This window comes from Carassius gibelio, chromosome B25, assembly GCF_023724105.1.
Source record: "Carassius gibelio isolate Cgi1373 ecotype wild population from Czech Republic chromosome B25, carGib1.2-hapl.c, whole genome shotgun sequence".
In the NCBI taxonomy this organism is placed as follows: domain Eukaryota; kingdom Metazoa; phylum Chordata; class Actinopteri; order Cypriniformes; family Cyprinidae; genus Carassius; species Carassius gibelio.
In genome coordinates this window covers 7,508,892-7,529,359 of record NC_068420.1, presented here as the reverse complement: position 1 = coordinate 7,529,359, position 20,468 = coordinate 7,508,892, and the positions used below count along the sequence as shown (strand labels likewise).

Sequence of the window (20,468 nt, the reverse complement as noted above, 5' to 3'; positions counted from 1 at the left end):
TACTTTTTACTCCTTAAATTTTAACTGAAGAAGTACTCATTAATTTTGCGTTAATATTTGTGTTTGTATTTTATCTCATGCATATTAAATATGATAAACCGAAACTCAAAAGTGCTTATGATGTGCAAGAACTAATGAGGTTTGTTTTCACACATTAAGCACACACATTTCAGCTACAGTTTTAACTTTAACTAGGTAAATTTCTGGCATCAAAAGTTAGCTTAGGAAGCATTTTGAGGTAACAAAGTTGTTGTTGTTGTTTTTTTCTCTAAAATGATTTTTATATATGTATATATATAATTATATATATATATATATATATATATATATATATATATATATATATATATATATATATATATATATATATATATATATATATATAATATTTGTTAGCTGTTACATAGTGGCTGAATACACAAAATGGCTGAGTGCAAATACTATTTAGATACTATCTATTATTCATAAATATTTAACTGCTTAATCACAATCAAGTTTTCTGTAATAATCTAAACTCAAAACGTGTGGATAATTGAGTCAACAGAACGTGCAAAAATGACTGAGGAGAACTGTACCCTTTATTAGGTAGATGACAGTGTCCTCTTATAGTGAGATGTAAGTACTGCAGAGGATGACGCTACTGCTGATGAAGATTACAGTTTTCGGTATGCAATACCAAAATGATAAATAAAAAGGAAATATTTAACTTCACCTCAAGGGAAACCAAGCATAGTCAAAATTACTTTTTGCACACAATTTGTACACCAGGGCTTTGCACTCAATGTATGCAGGTTGGCAAAAAAAAAAAAAAAAAAAAAAAATGGATACTGTAATTGATGCTTTTTATTATGCTTTATTGTGATTTTAATTAATTCTATTGGAAGAAAAAATACATAATTATATCATGCATTACTAAAGAGACTAAGTATTATTATTTTTTAATAACTAAACCGATTATGCCAACTGTAACCTTAGATCAAATCACAAAAAATAAAATAAAAATAATAATATTAATGCAATATTTGCCAAAAAAGAAAAAAAAAGAAAATAAAATCCATTAATGAACTACAACAATCAGCTTCAATCAACATCACTTTCGGTTGTATATTTTAACATTTTTGATTTCTTAGATCAACAGATCTTAATACACAGATGTTCTATGGTGTATTTTTGAAGTAAAAAAATACAAAAATTACATGTTAAAACCTGGTAATTGGTTAATGGCATGTTCCCTTACTACAGTATATATGAAAAAAAAAACTGTACTGGATCTAACAAGACATCTATAATTAACAGTGAGAAACCATAAACTGACATTCCCGCAGCTCCCTATGTGATACTTGAAATTTGATATATACTGTATAAATTGTCTAAATAATAATGTTTCTTGTCAGTTTGTTATTAATTTGGGTTTTTTATTGGTTTTTAACAGTATTTTGATCATTTCAGTGCCGTCCCTTATAACCTTTTTTCTGTAAATAGTAGTCGTCACGATCTCGTCTATGGTATCTTTCACCTAAACGTGCCCTAATTTCTTCCAACTCCTGTTCCTTAAATTGTTCAGGGGTCTTTTTTTCAGTATATTCTTCACACTTGGTTGGAGTGCATTTGCAGCTCTCAATGTAAATGTAGTCATGAGGGATCTTGCTGCTATTGGCACACTGCAGTATCACCTGCTGAAGGCTGAATTTATCCTCCTGGCAGCAAGAACAGTTGTGCATCATGGTGTTCTTTTCCATAGAATACCTGCACAGATTTCCAAGAAAACACAGATGAGTGTTACAGCTGGATGTGAGATTTGTATTTTTTAATACTGGTGCACAACAAAGGTTTAAATGCTAAGGCAAGGCACGTTTATTTCTATAGCACATTTCGTACACAATGGTAATTCAAAGAGTTTAACATGAAAGAAAGTAAAATAGTCATGAAGAAAAATAATAAAAATAAAACAAGCAATTTTAAAACTTTGGAAAAGATTTTAAAATGGACTTATTTAAAATAAATTCAAAACAGTTAAAAATAGAAAATGATTTTACATAAAATACAGTGAATACGTAAAGTACAGTGCAATCGGTTCGGACATTGCACAGTGCTCATTCAATAAATGCACAGCTAAACAGATGGGTTTTGAGTCTAGATTTAAATGTGACTAGTGTTTTAGCACATCTGATCTCTTCTGGAAGCTGATTCCAACTGCGGGCGGCATAGTAACTAAATGAGGTTTTGTGTGAACCCTTAGTATTTCTAACTGACTCGATCCTAATTATCTGAGTGCTATGTTAGTTTTATATTCAGTGAACATATCTGCAATATATTTCGGTCCTAGGTCATTGAGTGAATAATAAACTAGTAAAAGTACATTAAAATCAATCCTAAATGTAACTGGAAGCCAGTGTAAGGACCTGAGGACTGGTGTGATATGCTCAGATGTTCAGCAGCGTTCTGGATGAGCTGCAGCTGTCTAATTGTGTTTTTGGGAAGGACGGTAAGGAGCCCATTACAATTGTCCACCTTGCTGGTGATAAAGGCATGAACAAGTTTCTCCAAGTCTTGGCTGGAAACAAAACATCTAATTCTTGCAATGTTTTTTAGATGATAGTATGCTGATTTAGTTACTGCTTTGACATGGCTACTGAAACTAAGGTCTGTCTCCAGAATCACACCAAGATTCCTGACTTGATTTTTAGTTGTTTGACCCCTAGAGTCAAGGTATGCATTCACCTTGAAAACTTCATCTTTGTTTCCGAATGCATAAGTATTCTAAGGCATACTTATGATAAAAATGTAGCTGACTTTACTTTTCTACTTTTCGTTTGAAGTTGATTTGTTTTTGTGGATTTTTTAGTTGCTGTTTTAGGAGCTATGTGTCATTACTCTGTACTTCATGGTTCTTCTGAGAATTAAAAAATAAATAATAATTGTGTCATGAATAGGTGTGCAATGCTCTAACCTTGAACCGTCATCACAGTGGCCAGTGCAGGATGCAACTTCTACATCTTCGATGGAAATGCAGTCCTTGACATGCAGACGGGTGACGTTCTTCACGCGAACACAGTTGCTGGTTTCACCTGAGAGATAACAAAGGCATGTAAGCCTGTGACTTTCATGAACAATACATGCTCAACATTTTATGTAGTGCCTAACATGTTTTTTAATTTACTTAACATTATTTAAATGATCTGCATACATATAATAGTGTGGAAAAAACAATAACTTACAGATCTGGCAGCATCCATCTTTGTCAAATTGCACTGTTCCCTGTAAGAACACAAATAATAGAAAGAAGAGCATTGCTTTGAATTTTTGGTATTTTCAAATCTCTCAAAACTACGGAAGCCCATTTCCACCACAGAATAAAAAACAAAAATTTATTTTAACTTTATTTAATCTTTTTCTTTCTTTCTTTCTTTCTTTCTTTCTTTCTTTCTTTCTTTCTTTCTTTCTTTCTTTCAATTCTGTGTAAAAATGTCAGAAATGTGATATTCAAACTATTTTTTTATTTATTTTAAATTTAACATTTGCAATATTGTGTTTACATCTTGTAATTCAGATTTTTGTTTTGTCTGGCTTTTTCCCCTGAGAGTTTCTTTCTCAAGAAACTCAAAATTTCTATATAAAACTATGAATTGTGAGATAAAAATTAAGAAGTACCTTTATTTATTTTTCCTATACCGGAAACAGGCTTCGATACAAAAAAATGAACACAGCCATTTGAACAAAATGACTTTTCCTAACATATTGTACATTTTCATAAATTTACTACAATTTAAATGGTTAATTTTCTTGAAACACTACATGAAATTATATTTTCCAAGGTTAAAATGGTTAAAGTGCCTTTTTTAAGCAAGTTTTTAATGAATATGAAAGAAGCGGCATTTTGTCCCATACACAAAGAAAATGTTTTATCCTTTGAGCCCTCATCCTCTTTCATTGCTTGGAAAAGGGGTGTAAGTGCACTACTCGAGTTATAGATATTCTACTTACAGGCACACAGTCATCTGGATTAAATGGCGGGCATTGTTTATAGCTCTCCATCGTCATAAACATGCCATTTCTTTTCAGACATGTAGCATTCATGCATTTGAAATTGTACTGGTTTCCATCCTACACAAAAATAAGAAGGAAACCTGAAGACTGAAGAACAGACCAGATGATGAACTGAAATAATGAAGAATATTTGGAAATGTACCTTGAGAACATGTCTGGTTTTGTCTTGTGCATCATAAATACAGGCCACTTGTCTACATGTTCCACAGCACTCTCCCTCTTTTTTCATATATTCAAACCCCTTGAAGTGCAAAAACAAACAAGTTTATATGGTAGTTTTAATTCTAATGCACACAATGCTGCATTGAGGCTGTACAAACATCTTCAATAGTTGGACATTTTTTGAATTAAGCAACAACCAAAAACATCCAGAAGAAGTGTTCAATGCAGAGTTGAAGCTGCAGATTCTACTTACAGGCCCACAATCAAATGAACTCAAGTAAGGACATTCTGTTTTGGTCTTCTCAGTCACAAACATGCCATTCAATTTATGACAGGTAACAGTTTCACATTTGTAATTGTCAACTGCTCCATCCTAACAAAAGATAGACAAACTCCATTAGGACTGAAGAATAAAGCAAGATTTTTTTTTTTGTCTGGTGAACAAAGTCTGAATAAAAGTAAAAAAATGTACCTTGAGAATATGTCTGGTTTTGTCTGGTGTATCATAAATACAGGCAACTTGTGTACATGTTCCACAACACTCTCCAACTTTTTCCTCATATTGAAACCCCTTGGATTGAAAAATAATTGTATTCAGTGGTTTTAATAATCCAGTGGCACCATTTACTGCATTTTCAAACATTTAAGTAATATAGATGTAAAAAAAAATGTTTTAAAATATTTTAGTATGTTCATCAGAAGTAAACAATAAGAGAAGTAGTAAACAATTCCAGCAGATATTGTTTAACTCTTAAACTGTACAGTAATGATATCTGCTATCTCCTACCCATGTTTATTTTTCATTTATCAGCACTGAATTTTGTATTTCCACAACGGTCTAAATTATTTCAGAATAAAGTGAAAAAGGGACATAGCCCTTTCTCTCATACTTTTCTTGTAAATATTGTTCTTAATCTTATCCTAAACATGCTTTAGGGATGTGCACATTTTTAGAATAGATAGAAAAAATAGCAAAAATGTAAAATAAACAACAATCACCATACATCCAGGACTAGTGTTTTGTATGTGCAGTTCAGGCTAGAGATTCTACTCACAGGCCCACAGTCCTTTGAACTCAGGTAAGGACATTCTGTGATGTTCTTCTCAATTACAAACGATTTATTCATTTGACGGCAGGCGACAGTTTCACATTTGTACTTGTACTGCTCTCCATTCTACAAAAAGACATCCAGACCACATGAAGCTTGAGGAACAGAGAAGATTATTTGCCTGATGAACTGAAAAGATGTTTTCAAATGTACCTTGAGAACATGTCTGGTGTTGTCTGGTGCATCATAAATGCAGGACCCTCTTGTACATGATCCACTTGGGCACATGTCAGTAGAACAATCTACAACAGTAAGATGGGACTTAAAAACAGCACTGCAATCTTGAAGAAAAACCTATTAGAAAAAAAAAGAAACAAGCTAATCTTACGGCAAACTTGTTTGCTGCAGCATGGCTCTGAGGGATCGGTGACATTGACCAGCACAAAGCCGGGCTCAGTGCAGATCTCAGGCTTTACATCAGGACACTTCTTGGGCTTACAGAACACTGATTGGCTTGCCCTATCACAGACACAGTCCTCACATTTGTACCTAAAATGCTCATCATACTGCAACAGAAACAAAAAATAAACAGGCATGAGATTTTTTTTCAACAAGAGGTTATAAAATGAACAGTTTAAACCTTGATTTACCTCACGCAGTGTGCCAGAAGGATCCAAGCATCCTAAAAGAAAAGACCAAAATCAGAAACTTTCTAAAAAATGGTTATCACATGAATGTTGTGTTTGATGCACAGTATTAAGACCAAGGCTTCACCTCTAATAGACACACACACACACACACACACACACACACGTTGGTATATGTGGTTTATGGGGACTCTCCATAGGCGTAATGGGTTTTATTCTGTACAAACTGTATTTTCTATTGCCCTACCCCAACCCTACACCTAAACCTAACCCTCACAGGAAACTTTGTGCATTTTTGGATTTTCAAAATAACTAATTCTGTATGATTTATAAGCATTTTGAATTATGGGGACACTAAAAATGTCCTCATAAACCACCTCCTCATTGTAATACCTGTGTCATACCTATGTCATTATACAAATTTGTGTCCTCGTTAACCACATAAACAAGCTCTCTCTCTCACACACACACACACACACACACGTTTGTTTTTGTGAAAAGTGAGGACTTCCCATAGGCGTAATGGTTTTTATACTGTACAAACTGTATATTCTATTGACCTACACCAACCCTACACCTAACCCTAACCCTCACAGGAAACTTTGTGCGTTTTTATTTTTTCAAAATAAAAAAATAAAATATTCTGTATGGTTTATAAGTGTTTTGAAAAATGGGGACATGCGTTATGTCCTCATAAGTCACCCTCTCCTTGTAATACCTGTGTCATACCCATGTCATTATACAGAGTTGTGTCCTGATATGTCACAAAAACAAGAGCACACACACACACACACACACACACATACAAACACAAACTGTAATGGCCTCTCACCACATTTTGGCACACATAATCCTGACTCCTTGCTGAAGAGTATTGTGTTCTCATGGCAGAAGCAGCCTTCTGTGGGCACTGTTATGCTTTGCATAGGCCTGAAACAGCTTATTATACACAACACATTTATATCACATTAAAATGGCATCCTAGGCTATTTTAACACTGCAATCCAAAGAGGGTGTCAGTTTTAAGCCCTCATCCAAACCTTTGACTCAACTGCATGTGCAATGTGCAAAATATTTTAGTATGTTCATCAGAAGTAAACAATAAGAGAAGTAGTAAACAATTCCAGCAGATATTGTTTAACTCTTAAACTGTACAGTAATGATATCTGCTATCTTCTACCCAGGTTTATTTTTCATTTATCAGCACTGAATTTAGTATTTCCATAACGGTCTAAATTATTTCAGATTAAAGTGAAAAAGGGACATAGCCTACCCATCTCTACATGTTGGTGGTTCAGATTTAGCACAAGGCAAAAAGATTTTATCTTCTGGACATTTAATGTCTGAGGAAGAAATGTTTAAACAATTTCTTAATTCAAATCTCTACAGCACCTATACAATATTCCACTTGAAAGGAAAATTTGTCTTTAATCATAATATATTTGATCAAATTAAATACATTTATACAGATTAAATTAAATCAGTTTAATATATCGATTAACTTACTGCAATGCTTAGTGTAGTTCCTCCAGTGTATGCAGACTCCAACCTGTGAGCAAGCACTTGCATAGCTCTGAAGACTGGCACACACTATGGTGGGGTTTTTCTGATTACAGATGTCCGATTGACAAGCTAAAAAGAAGTTTTTAGGAGGCACGTGGGAATGGCATGCTTCGAACAGCCTGGGGAGGTTTAGAATGAAGAATAGATTACTGAAAGGACAAATATTACTTTGGAAGCAATCATGCAGCGTTTGTTGCACATTTTTTAATTACACCTCATAGAATGTACTCACTTGCTCTCAAGAAGGTTGCATTCAGATTGTGCCAGGCATGGTACCTGTGGCGTGGGTGGGGATATATTCAGTACTGGGGGTTTTGGAGTTGGTTGGCACATTTTCCCATTGACACCATTGGCTGGCCAGTAATCCGCCATCACTTCACAGTCATTGACCAAGATGCCTCCAGGGATCATGCAGTCATCAGCTTGGTTGTTGTTGCATGTTCCTTAGTGAGAATTATTTGGAATAATTTAGATTCATAATGCATAAAAACAAATTTCTTTATACAACAACGGCTTTCCTTTTTTATTTTACATCGCCATGCACATATTGTATTATTAAACAAATGTTACAGCTTTCACAGTTAGTGAAATATTTACAAAACATACTTTTTTATCTGTTCTTTGCTACAACTTATGATTTTATTGTTAAGTTACTTTAACCTGATATGACCTGCTTAACCTTTTAAAGTTTTTATTTTTATTTTTATATTTTGATGTGCTGACTTACCACAGTGTCCTTGTGTGTTGTTTCCAAAATGCTGAACTGGCAGATTGATGCTAAAGCCAAGTGCTCTGAATGTAATACCAACATTCAGCTCTGGAATACTCAGAAACAAGTCTAGTCCTGAGCTTATTACTCTCACACCATTGTGAGCATATGGCAGCATTAGCTTAACATTGTCCTTCAGTGCCTTATAGAAAAACAGGCAACCACAAAGAAAACCAACACATTTACAATACAGTGTAGACCAAACACAAAGTCTTTTTGCAATCCTACTGTAGGTCTTACCTCTAGATCCACACCTCCAATGTCATTCCTAAGTGTGATGACTTGATCATTGTAAGACACAGTAATGGATCTGGGACAAGATGCAAGCTCACCATTACCACAATAGTTATTGTCAATGTAGATCTTCAAGTGGTATTGAGGCCTAATTTCCTCCATTAATATGTAAGTGCAGTTTCCTTTATAACTGTAGAAGAGTCCATCAAATGTGATGTAATGTGAACCACCCCAGCCTTGACAAAAGCCTATGATTAGGAGAGGGTGAAAAATAGGAAAATGTTACGAAACATTTATTTAGTTATTAGAAAGTTATTTAGTTATTTTGGTATTCCTCAAACCCATCTGGGGTTTCACATCAAACCTTCTAGCACTAGAATTATCATACAATTTTATTGCTTAGGCTATAATGTTTATAATTTTTTGTGTGTTGTGGTCAATGCCGGATCAGGATCTTTAATTTGGTTGGATTTTGTTGCAATTTTGGTTGTAAAAGTGTATTTACGGTTCCACATCTCATCAGCAGAGTTATTTAGAGTAGGAACTAAATTAGGAATGGTAAACCACAGGACTGAGCAGACCCTTTCGAGGAGTGGTGGATACTGTATGCTTTGTGGTATAAATGGCATCCACTTCACCTTATTCAATGTGTACTTAACCTGTTGGCCATTAAGGGACTCACAGCTGAAAGTGCCCTACCTAACTTAAAATTGTAACACTTACTAATATATATATATATATATATATATATATATATATATATATATATATATATATATATATATATATATATATATATATATATATATAAAAATATTACAATAAAGATAGATTTTATATATAAGGAAATGTTATGAGATACTTAATCTGGTTTCCTGTGGGGGATCTTAATTAAATGCATTTTGCTTAAGTAAAATTATATGCCAGTGTGGTAATAAAAATATTCTTAATGCACATTGAAAACAAGATTATTCGGAGTGTCCATTACGAAGTGCAAATCTACTGTAGCTCCGCCCTCCATCGACACATAAGGTTAAATACGACATGTGAATAACGGCTTCAGTGGTGTAGGCAGTAATGTTTTGGGCACCGAAAACTAGCTTGTAACACGATTGATTGGGTTAGAGTCCGGCTTTTGCCGAGCTTGTTTTTCTCACTTTTCCCATCACATGTTACATTAGAATTTATTTTGAATAAAAATGAACAAAATGTTCTAAAAGTGGAAGTAAAGTGCCTAACGAGTGTTTAATAATGATACAACTATTTATAATTTTAATAAATAATAATTTACAAAAAAATAATTTACAATATGTTATTATTGCATCCTGTTAATGTATAACAATACTGAGGTGCACATGGGCCTAGTATGTATCTGCCCGTATAAAGTATAACTAGCATCTAATTATTATTTACACTTAGCCTGTTACAAAGAACTGCTACTTTTACATAGTAAATAGAATATATCACGATTTCACTGTACAATTTTTTTTCTGTAAATAACATCTAGAGCTTCTTGCACTTAGCCTACTGTAAATAGGATCTATTGCTAAGAAAGTATGTTATTTCTATTTAGTGTAAATAGCCACTGCCATATTTTTCTTACTCTATTGGCAGATCATTTGTAAAATATGAAAAATGCACTTAAAATTGTATGATTAATATTGTTATTTTATATATATTTTTTGCCCATGAGATACCATAAAATGATTAGCTATTAGTTAATTAATCTAACGTTCTGCCAGTTTTGACCTGTCATATTATAACACTGAGAATAATTACATTTGTATTGATTCCGAAGTATGCAGACAGCTTTTTGGCGGGAGCTGTTGCCATGGTAAATAGTAATATCGGCACTCCATTGCTAATGGCTTTTAATAGTTGTGGTGCACGCGCTTAACTCAGAGTCAGTCAATTTAGAGTTGATTAAACCAACTAATTTCAGCTTTTCTGTAACCGAAAACTCAGACTTTCCCATCTCAGGGTAAGTCAACTGAGAGTTCAAGTTTAAACTCAGAGTTGGTTGAACCTCCTTAGTGAAACGGGTCCCAGGACGCCCATGTTGGGGTGCAGGTTAAGAGGTTAAACAATGTAAAATGCTACATACACAGTGAGCAAGGAAAGATGACTATTTCAGTAACTGATGGCAACCACAAAGTTAGAATTACATTAGGAACAATTTACTTACAATCACAGGCATACTGCTGGCAGCATTGGTGCTTATCATAGATCAGAACTGCCGGCTGATGATTTTCACAGGTGATTTTCTGGAGCAGAGGACATTGCAATGGGACAATCTCAATGATCTCTCCCTTTATGCACTTTGCCATGGTGCATTTAGATATGCTAAAAATCTCGTTAGTCTGGAAATATTAAAGAAAATAGAATTAGAGACTATGAAGAAAGGCAGATTGAATGGTATTAATTTGTTGCTATTTCAAAATAGGCATGGAGAACATTCATAATGAAATATATTCTTGCAAAAACATTGCATTTTATATCTTTTACATTGAAAACAAAAATGTAAGGGTTAGATCAGACAGGAATAGTTGTTTACTGTAATACATCACAGGTTACCACTTTTTACAGTGTACTATGAAATCACACCATGATTGTGCAATCAAAAACAGTATATATATATATATATATATGTATTGTGACGAGTCAGCTGCCTCCTCCCTGATTGTCACCGGCACCCCGTCCTAAATCGCCGCCCTTCACCAGGCTCCCGACTGGAGTGGGTGTGTGAGAGGAGGGGCGCTGGACGAGTCAGGGCTGGCGGCGTGTGATGGGGCACACCTGAAGGAAGTGGAGCCTCATTACCGCCGCTGTTTAAAAGCCCAACGCGCCTCTCCTCAGGAGACCGGTCTCTTCCCTGTGCATGCACACTGGTGTCCTCGTGGGTCCAGGAAGGGTGCGTTGAGGGACTCCCGCGCCACCAAGACGTGAGCTGCCGGACCCGCGATCCGGAAGGGAACCGCACCCGTATACACGGCCGACGGGCCAGGATGCCGGGCCGTCCATCCCCTACCAGCGCCGCGGCCGACGAGAGAGATGTGGCCGCTAGATGAAGCCGCCGCCCCTCGCGCCCCGGACCAAGGAGGGGAGCGCGTGCGGCCGCCGGACTCCGCCCCTTACCTGGACCCTTCCTCGATGAACACTGCCCGACCTACACAAATCCCGCAGCACGACGAGGACACCAGATTCCCTGTTATTTTGGACACTTTCCCCCTTTGGCCACTTTTATTCCCTTTGTTTTATGATTTCTGTTAATAAAAGCCTCTCCGAGGCCTGACGCCACGCCCACTGTGTCTGTCTTGTGCTCCTCCCGTGACACTGGTGGAGAATGCGGGCAGGCGGAGCCTAGACAGCGCAGTTGGGAAACGTCTGGTGACGTCACTCCCTCTCGCTTGCAAACGTTCGTGAGAACCCAGACTGGGACGGAGGAAAACTGGGGACAGCCTCCCAGCCACACAAGGGGTAAGTGACTTTTCCATTGTCATTTTGCCCGGTGGTTGGTTGAGGCTGTCACTAAAACCCGGTTTCTCTGTCCCTGTTCTGGTGCGCTGCGAGAGGGAGGACCGCCCGGAGAGGAAGCCCCGCCCACTCCGACCGTTTGGAGCCTGGTTGAGGATGGTAGCACTCCCGTGTGGGTGGCGCCCTGGGGACGGGGATGTCGCTTGGGAGGGGGAATGTGACGAGTCAGCTGCCTCCTCCCTGATTGTCACCGGCACCCCGTCCTAAATCGCCGCCCTTCACCAGGCTCCCGACTGGAGTGGGTGTGTGAGAGGAGGGGCGCTGGACGAGTCAGGGCTGGCGGCGTGTGATGGGGCACACCTGAAGGAAGTGGAGCCTCATTACCGCCGCTGTTTAAAAGCCCAACGCGCCTCTCCTCAGGAGACCGGTCTCTTCCCTGTGCATGCACACTGGTGTCCTCGTGGGTCCAGGAAGGGTGCGTTGAGGGACTCCCGCGCCACCAAGACGTGAGCTGCCGGACCCGCGATCCGGAAGGGAACCGCACCCGTATACACGGCCGACGGGCCAGGATGCCGGGCCGTCCATCCCCTACCAGCGCCGCGGCCGACGAGAGAGATGTGGCCGCTAGATGAAGCCGCCGCCCCTCGCGCCCCGGACCAAGGAGGGGAGCGCGTGCGGCCGCCGGACTCCGCCCCTTACCTGGACCCTTCCTCGATGAACACTGCCCGACCTACACAAATCCCGCAGCACGACGAGGACACCAGATTCCCTGTTATTTTGGACACTTTCCCCCTTTGGCCACTTTTATTCCCTTTGTTTTATGATTTCTGTTAATAAAAGCCTCTCCGAGGCCTGACGCCACGCCCACTGTGTCTGTCTTGTGCTCCTCCCGTGACAGTATGTATGTATGTATGTAAGTTAAATGCATATGTATATTTTACAGTTTTGCTCCATCTAGGACAGTCATATTGTGGAGCTGGTGTAGGTGATATAGGTGAAGGACATAGCTCAGTGCTGTTCTGAATTGCACAGGTTATGGAGCAGATCATGGTGAGACAAATCCCTGAGCCAATGTGCTTCTGTTCCAATATTGACTCTCCTAAAAAAAAAGTGAAAGTTATCAAAATAGCTTTACAACACTGTTGGAACATTTAATAGAATTGAAAAAAATTTATGGTTCAATAATTAAATTTACTATTTACAGTTACTAACCAGGCCTATATTTTCTTCCTTGTAGTTCACAAAAACAGAGTGTAGTGCTCTGACTTACAGATGTAGGTGAAAACGGTGTAGAGACAGATGTTTTAACAATTTGTGGATAAATCAAAGGGGGGGTTGTGGAATGTCCATGGACAATATTTATTGGTGTGTTAGTAGAGTAGGTAGTAGTAGATGTAAATATTAAAGTAGGTGTTGTGGAACGAGTTGTACTAGTTTTAGATGGTATTTCGGTTGAGGTAGGTGGTGTATGAGTAGATGTTATAGGTGTTGTGCCAGTACTTGTACTAGTTGTAGGTGTTGTTTCTGTTGATATATGTGGTGTTGGAGTAGTAGTAGTGGAAGTAGTTGTAATAGTGGAAGTTGTAGTAAACGTTGAAGGTGTTGTGCCAGTATTTGGCCTAGTTGAAGATGGGGTTTCTGTTGACACAGATGGCATAGGAGTAGTTGTAGTAGTGGAATTGGTTGTAAATGTGAAAGGGGTTGTGCTAGTACTTGAACTAATTGAAGATGGGGTCTCTGTTGACATCGGTGGAATAGGAGTAGTTCTAGTAGTGGAAGAGGTTGTAAATGTTGAAGGTGTTGTGCCAGTACTTGTGCTAGTTACATGTGGTGTTTCTGTTGACACAGGTTCTGTGGGAGTAGTTGTAGTAGTGGAAGTGGTTGTATATGTTGTGACAGTATTTGGACTAGTTGTCGGTGGTGTTTCTGTTGAGGTAGGTGGCAAAGTTGTGGTTGAGCTAGTGGAAGAGGTTGTAAATGTTGAAGGTGTTGTGCCAGTACTTGTGGTCGTTAGATGTGGTGTTTCTGTTGACACAGGTCCTGTGGGAGTAGTTGAGCTAGTGGAAGTTGTGGTAAATGTTGAAGGTGTTGTGCCAGTACTTGGACCAGTTGAAGGTGGCGTTTTTGTTGACACAGGTGACATAGGAGTACTTGTTGTAGTGAAATTGGTTGTAAATGTTAAAGGTGTTGTCTCTGTACTTGTACTAGTTACATGTGGTGTTTCTGTTGACACAGGTTCTGTAGGAGTAGTTGTTCTAGTGGAAGTTGTGGTAAATGTTGAAGGTGTTGTGCCAGTACTTGTACTAGTTGTAGATGGTGTTTCTGTTGAGGTAGGTGGCAAAGGAGTACTTGTTGTAGTGGAAGTGGTTGTAAATGTTGAAGGTGTTGTTTCTGTACTAGTACTAGTTACATGTGGTGTTTCTGTTGACACAGGTTCTGTGGGAGTAGTTGTTGCAGTGGAAGTTGTGGTAAATGTTGAAGGTGTTGTGCCAGTAGTTGGACTAGTTGAATATGGGGTTTTTGTTGACACAGGTGACATAGGAGTACTTGTTGTAGTGGAAGAGGTTGTAAATGTTGAAGGTGTTGTCTCTGTACTTGTACTAGTTACATGTGGTGTTTCTGTTGACACAGGTTCTGTGGGAGTAGTTGTTGTAGTGGAAGTTGTGGTAAATGTTGAAGGTGTTGTGCCAGTACTTGGACTAGTTGAAGATGGGGTTTTTGTTGACAGAGGTGACATAGGAGTACTTGTTGTAGTGAAATTGGTTGTAAATGTTAAAGGTGTTGTCTCTGTACTTGTACTAGTTACATGTGGTGTTTCTGTTGACACAGGTTCTGTAGGAGTAGTTGTTCTAGTGGAAGTTGTGGTAAATGTTGAAGGTGTTGTGCCAGTACTTGTACTAGTTGTAGATGGTGTTTCTGTTGAGGTAGGTGGCAAAGGAGTACTTGTTGTAGTGGAAGTGGTTGTAAATGTTGAAGGTGTTGTTTCTGTACTAGTACTAGTTACATGTGGTGTTTCTGTTGACACAGGTTCTGTGGGAGTAGTTGTTGCAGTGGAAGTTGTGGTAAATGTTGAAGGTGTTGTGCCAGTAGTTGGACTAGTTGAATATGGGGTTTTTGTTGACACAGGTGACATAGGAGTACTTGTTGTAGTGGAAGAGGTTGTAAATGTTGAAGGTGTTGTCTCTGTACTTGTACTAGTTACATGTGGTGTTTCTGTTGACACAGGTTCTGTGGGAGTAGTGGTTGTAGTGGAAGTTGTGGTAAATGTTGAAGGTGTTGTGCCAGTACTTGGACTAGTTGAAGATGGGGTTTTTGTTGACAGAGGTGACATAGGAGTACTTGTTGTAGTGGAAGTGGTTGTAAATGGTGAAGGTGTTGTGCCTGTACTTGTACTAGTTACATGTGGTGTTTCTGTTGACACAGGTTCTGTGGGAGTAGTTGTGGTAGTGGAAGAGATTGTAAATGTTGAAGGTGTTGTGCCAGTAGTACTTATACTAGTTGTAGATTGTGTTTCTGTTGAGGTAGGTGGCAAAGGAGTACTTGTTGTAGTGGAAGTGGTTGTAAATGTTGAAGGTGTTGTCTCTGTACTAGTACTAGTTAAATGTGGTGTTTCTGTTGACACAGGTTCTGTGGGAGTAGTTGTTGCAGTGGAAGTTGCGGTAAATGTTGAAGGTGTTGTGCCAGTAGTTGGACTAGTTGAAGATGGGGTTTTTGTTGACACAGGTGACATAGGAGTACTTGTTGTAGTGAAAGTGGTTGTAAATGTTAAAGGTGTTGTCTCTGTACTTGTACTAGTTACATGTGGTGTTTCTGTTGACACAGGTCCTGTGGGAGTAGTTGTTGTAGTGGAAGTTGTGGTAAACGTTGAAGGTGTTGTGCCAGTACTTGTACTAGTTACATGTGGTGTTTCTGTTGACACAGGTTCTGTGGGAGTAGTTGTGGTAGTGGAAGAGGTTATAAATGGTGAAGGTGTTGTTCCTGTACTTGTACTAGTTACATGTGGTGTTTCTGTTGACACAGGTTCTGTGGGAGTAGTTGTTGTAGTGGAAGTTGTGGTAAATGTTGAAGGTGTTGTGCCAGTACTTGTACTAGTTGAAGATGGGGTTTTTGTTGACACAGGTGACATAGGAGTACTTGTTGTAGTGGAAGTGGTTGTAAATGTAAAAGGTGTTGTCTCTGTACTTGTACTAGTTACATGTGGTGTTTCTGTTGACACAGGTTCTGTGGGAGTAGTTGTTGTAGTGGAAGTTGTGGTAAATGTTGAAGGTGTTGTGCCAGTACTTGGACTAGTTGAAGATGGGGTTTTTGTTGACACAGGTGACATAGGAGTACTTGTTGTAGTGGAAGTGGTTGTAAATGGTGAAGGTGTTGTGCCTGTACTTGTACTAGTTACATGTGGTGTTTCTGTTGACACAGGTTCTGTGGGAGTAGTTGTGGTAGTGGAAGAGATTGTAAATGTTGAAGGTGTTGTGCCAGTACTTGTACTAGTTGTAGATTGTGTTTCTGTTGAGGTAGGTGGCAAAGGAGTACTTGTTGTAGTGGAAGTGGTTGTAAATGTTGAAGGTGTTGTCTCTGTACTAGTACTAGTTACATGTGGTGTTTCTGTTGACACGGGTTCTGTGGGAGTAGTTGTTGCAGTGGAAGTTGCGGTAAATGTTGAAGGTGTTGTGCCAGTAGTTGGACTAGTTGAAGATGGGGTTTTTGTTGACACAGGTGACATAGGAGTACTTGTTGTAGTGGAAGTGGTTGTAAATGGTGAAGGTGTTGTGCCTGTACTTGTACTAGTTACGTGTGGTGTTTCTGTTGACACAGTTTCTGCGGGAGTAGTTGTGGTAGTGGAAGAGGTTATAAATGGTGAAGGTGTTGTTCCTGTACTTGTACTAGTTACATGTGGTGTTTCTGTTGACACAGGTTCTGTGGGAATAGTTGTGGTAGTGGAAAAGGTTGTAAATGTTGAAAGTGTTGTGCCTGTACTTGTACTAGTTACATGTGGTGTTTCTGTTGACACAGGTCCTGTGGGAGTAGTTGTTGTAGTGGAAGTTGTGGTAAATGTTGAAGGTGTTGTGCCAGTACTTGGACTAGTTGAAGATGGGGTTTTTGTTGACACAGGTGACATAGGAGTACTTGTTGTAGTGGAAGTGGTTGTAAATGGTGAAGGTGATGTGCCTGTACTTGTACTAGTTACATGTGGTGTTTCTGTTGACACAGGTTCTGTGGGAGTAGTTGTGGTAGTGGAAGAGGTTGTAAACGGTGAAGGTGTTGTGCCTGTACTTGTACTAGTTACATGTGGTGTTTCTGTTGACACAGGTTCTGTGGGAGTAGTTTTGGTAGTGGAAGAGGTTGTAAATGGTGAAGGTGTTGTGGTTGTACTTGTACTTGTTACATGTGGTGTTTCTGTTGACACAGGTCCTGTGGGAGTAGTTGTTGTAGTGGAAGTTGTGGTAAATGTTGAAGGTGTTGTGCCAGTACTTGGAATAGTTGAAGATGGGGTTTCTGTTGACACAAGTGACAGAGGAGTACTTGTTGTAGTGGAAGTGGTTGTATATGATGTGGCAGTATTTGGAGTGGTAGTGGAAGAGATTGTAAATGTTGAAGGTGTTGTGCCAGTACTTGTACTAGTTGTAGATGGTGTTTCTGTTGAGGTAGGTGGCAAAGGAGTACTTGTTGTAGTGGAAGTGGTTGTAAATGTTGAAGGTGTTGTCTCTGTACTAGTACTAGTTACATGTGGTGTTTCTGTTGACACAGGTTCTGTGGGAGTAGTTGTTGCAGTGGAAGTTGTGGTAAATGTTGAAGGTGTTGTGCCAGTACTTGTACTAGTTGAAGATGGGGTTTTTGTTGACACAGGTGACATAGGAGTACTTGTTGTAGTGGAAGTGGTTGTAAATGGTGAAGGTGTTGTGCCTGTACTAGTACTAGTTACATGTGGTGTTTCTGTTGACACAGGTTCTGTGGGAGTAGTTGTTGCAGTGGAAGTTGTGGTAAATGTTGAAGGTGTTGTGCCAGTAGTTGGACTAGTTGAAGATGGGGTTTTTGTTGACACAGGTGACATAGGTGTACTTGTTGTAGTGGAAGTGGTTGTAAACGTTGAAGGTGTTGTCTCTGTACTAGTAATAGTTACATGTGGTGTTTCTGTTGACACAGGTCCTGTGGGAGTAGTTGTTGTAGTGGAAGTTGTGGTAAATGTTGAAGGTGTTGTACCAGTACTTGGAATAGTTGAAGATGGGGTTTCTGTTGACACTGGTGACGTAGGAGTACTTGTTGTAGTGGAAGTGGTTGTATATGATATGACAGTATTTGGACTAGTTGTCGGTGGTGTTTCTGTTGAGGTAGGTGGCAAAGGTGTAGTTGTGGTAGTGGAAGAGGTTGTAAATGTTGAAGGTGTTGTGCCAGTACTTTTACTAGTTGTAGATGGTGTTTCTGTTGAGGTAGGTTGCAAAGGTGTAGTTGTGGTAGTGGAAGAGATTGCAAATGTTGAAGGTGTTGTGCCAGTATTTGTACTAGTTGTAGATGGTGTTTCTGTTGAGGTAGGTGGCAAAGGAGTACTTGTTGTAGTGGAAGTGGTTGTAAATGTTGAAGGTGTTGTCTCTGTACTAGTACTAGTTACATGTGGTGTTTCTGTTGACACAGGTTCTGTGGGAGTAGTTGTTGCAGTGGAAGTTGTGGTAAATGTTGAAGGTGTTGTGCCAGTAGTTGGACTAGTTGAAGATGGGGGTTTTGTTGACACAGGTGACATAGGAGTACTTGTTGTAGTGGAAGTGGTTGTAAATGTTAAAGGTGTTGTCTCTGTACTTGTACTAGTTACATGTGGTGTTTCTGTTGACACAGGTTCTGTGGGAGTAGTTGTAGTAGTGGAAGAGGTTGTAAATGTTGTAGGTGTTGTGTCAGTACTTGTACTAGTTTTAGATAGTGTTTCTGTTGAGGTAGGTTGCAAAGGTGTAGTTATGGTAGTGGAAGAGATTGTAAATGTTGAAGGTGTTGTGCCAGTACTTGTACTAGTTGTAGATGGTGTTTCTGTTGAGGTAGGTGGCAAAGGTGTAGTTGTGGTAGTGGAAGAGGTTGTAAATGTTGAAGGTGTTGTGCCAGTACTTGTACTAGTTATAGATGGTGTTTCTGTTGAGGTAGGTGGCAAAGGTGTAGTTGTGGTAGTGGAAGAGGTTGTAAATGTTGAAGGTGTTGTGCCAGTACTTGTACTAGTTGTAGATGGTGTTTCTGTTGAGGTAGGTGGCAAAGGAGTACTTGTTGTAGTGTAAGTGGTTGTAAATGTTGAATGTGTTGTGCCAGTACTTGTACTAGTTGTAGATGGTGTTTCTGTTGAGGTAGGTGCCAAAGGAGTAGTTGTGGTAGTGGAAGAGGTTGTAAATGGTAAAGGTGTAGTGCCAGTACTTGTACTAGTTACATGTGGTGTTTGTGTTGACACAGGTGCCATAGGAGTACTTGTAGTTGTGGTAAATGTTGAAGGTGTTGTGCAGGGTTTCTCTGTTGCAATCACTGTGGCATTTATGCAAACTGCATAATAACACATTCCCATGTCATCCTTAATGTTGTAAATGGTGTCGTTATGGTCATATTGTTTTCCACCATAGTTACAGCACCCTGTAAGATTCAAAACAGTATATTTTTAGAACATTGTGAGTAAAACTTTAACTATTTGTAAGGATTGAAACTACAAAAGTTTTTCCTGTGTTTAGTGTTTCACTTACCAGGAGTTTGAAAACATTGTATATTGCCATGTTCATTACAGATACTGTCAAAGGAATGCCACATTTTAGGTAATTTGAATAAGAGTAACAGGTGGAGGAACCACCCACAGATAAATATGCTTTATATACTTTGTCAGGGTCTATATCATGTTCCATACCACTCATGACAGGACTTATCAGTTGGTATATTCTCTTCAGGCTTGTATTCGATTCCGTTGACATAGCATCTGGGAATACACTCTTTCACACAGACCTGATTTTGCTCATCAAAAATAGGTTCATCCTTTGGACATTTTGGATAACACCCTGCATAAAAAAAAAATAAATAAAATAATATATATATATATATATATATATATATATATATATATATATATATATATATATATATATATATTATATGTGTGTACATACATACATAAGAAATTGCAGGTTCATGAACATTTCTACCTTGCCCAGTATCTATGGTCCCTAAACTTAGCAATCATTAAAAAAATGTTTAGCACTACATTTAAGTCTCTGTTGTGTTCTATGTATAGTCAGTCTTCAAAAACTCACCTTCCAGGTTGGGTAAAGTGTTATTGCAGATACCAAAAGGGTTGCGACAGGTTTTGTAGCAAGGTATACCACAAGGATTATAATGCCACGTGCATCCTTCTGGTTTATTGTAGTAGTCACAGTACACAGCTGATATGGGAATATGGACATAAGTATGAAAACATACACAAATTAAAATTAAATATAGTTCAATTACAGTAAAACATGAAAATTAATGAGAGCCTGGGGCTCATTGGTAGAGCATTGCATTAGCAGCACAGAAGGT

At 38.7% G+C, this 20,468-nt stretch overlaps 2 protein-coding genes and 1 long non-coding RNA gene across 3 annotated transcripts in view; all 3 read right to left on the bottom strand.

The window, feature by feature from the left end:
- Nucleotides 1-964: 964 nt before the first annotated feature.
- On the bottom strand, nt 965-4,407 carry LOC128014611 (intestinal mucin-like protein). The gene is made up of 5 exons (XM_052598306.1): nt 4,190-4,407; nt 3,985-4,104; nt 3,219-3,258; nt 2,951-3,068; nt 965-1,746 (listed from the first exon to the last, which is right to left on the bottom strand). The coding sequence occupies exons 1-5, from the start codon at nt 4,274-4,276 to the stop codon at nt 1,446-1,448; spliced, it is 666 nt and encodes a 221-aa protein (XP_052454266.1). The 5' UTR covers nt 4,277-4,407; the 3' UTR covers nt 965-1,445.
- Nucleotides 4,408-4,466: 59 nt separating this feature from the next.
- LOC128014629 (uncharacterized) lies at nt 4,467-5,490 on the bottom strand. Its single transcript, XR_008183603.1, has 3 exons — nt 5,265-5,490; nt 4,682-4,780; nt 4,467-4,582 (listed from the first exon to the last, which is right to left on the bottom strand). It is a non-coding gene; the product is annotated as an uncharacterized LOC128014629 (long non-coding RNA).
- A 90-nt stretch (nt 5,491-5,580) lies between these two features.
- Nucleotides 5,581-20,468, bottom strand: part of LOC128014042 (mucin-2) — a 35,355-nt gene continuing 20,467 nt past the window's right edge. The window contains exons 26-41 of the mRNA XM_052597282.1: nt 20,204-20,332; nt 19,804-19,951; nt 19,361-19,451; nt 17,223-17,560; nt 13,758-13,903; nt 12,887-13,044; nt 10,657-10,831; nt 8,478-8,719; nt 8,196-8,379; nt 7,701-7,911; nt 7,412-7,587; nt 7,179-7,248; nt 6,738-6,835; nt 5,909-5,940; nt 5,647-5,824; nt 5,581-5,612 (exon numbers count right to left, since the gene is read on the bottom strand). Coding sequence (XP_052453242.1) covers nt 5,581-5,612; nt 5,647-5,824; nt 5,909-5,940; nt 6,738-6,835; nt 7,179-7,248; nt 7,412-7,587; nt 7,701-7,911; nt 8,196-8,379; nt 8,478-8,719; nt 10,657-10,831; nt 12,887-13,044; nt 13,758-13,903; nt 17,223-17,560; nt 19,361-19,451; nt 19,804-19,951; nt 20,204-20,332 — 2,408 coding nt within the window. The remainder of the gene's footprint in view (nt 5,613-5,646; nt 5,825-5,908; nt 5,941-6,737; nt 6,836-7,178; nt 7,249-7,411; nt 7,588-7,700; nt 7,912-8,195; nt 8,380-8,477; nt 8,720-10,656; nt 10,832-12,886; nt 13,045-13,757; nt 13,904-17,222; nt 17,561-19,360; nt 19,452-19,803; nt 19,952-20,203; nt 20,333-20,468) is intronic.

Coding starts and splice junctions, on each gene's coding strand:
- LOC128014611 (XM_052598306.1), bottom strand. CDS start 4,276: ATGAAAAAAGAGGGAGAGTGCTGTGGAACATGTAGACAAGTGGCCTGT. Junction 4,105..4,189: donor AAACCAGACATGTTCTCAAG/GTACATTTCCAA, acceptor ATTTTTGTGTAG/GATGGAAACCAGTACAATTT. Junction 3,069..3,218: donor AGATGGATGCTGCCAGATCT/GTAAGTTATTGT, acceptor GTTATCTCTCAG/GTGAAACCAGCAACTGTGTT.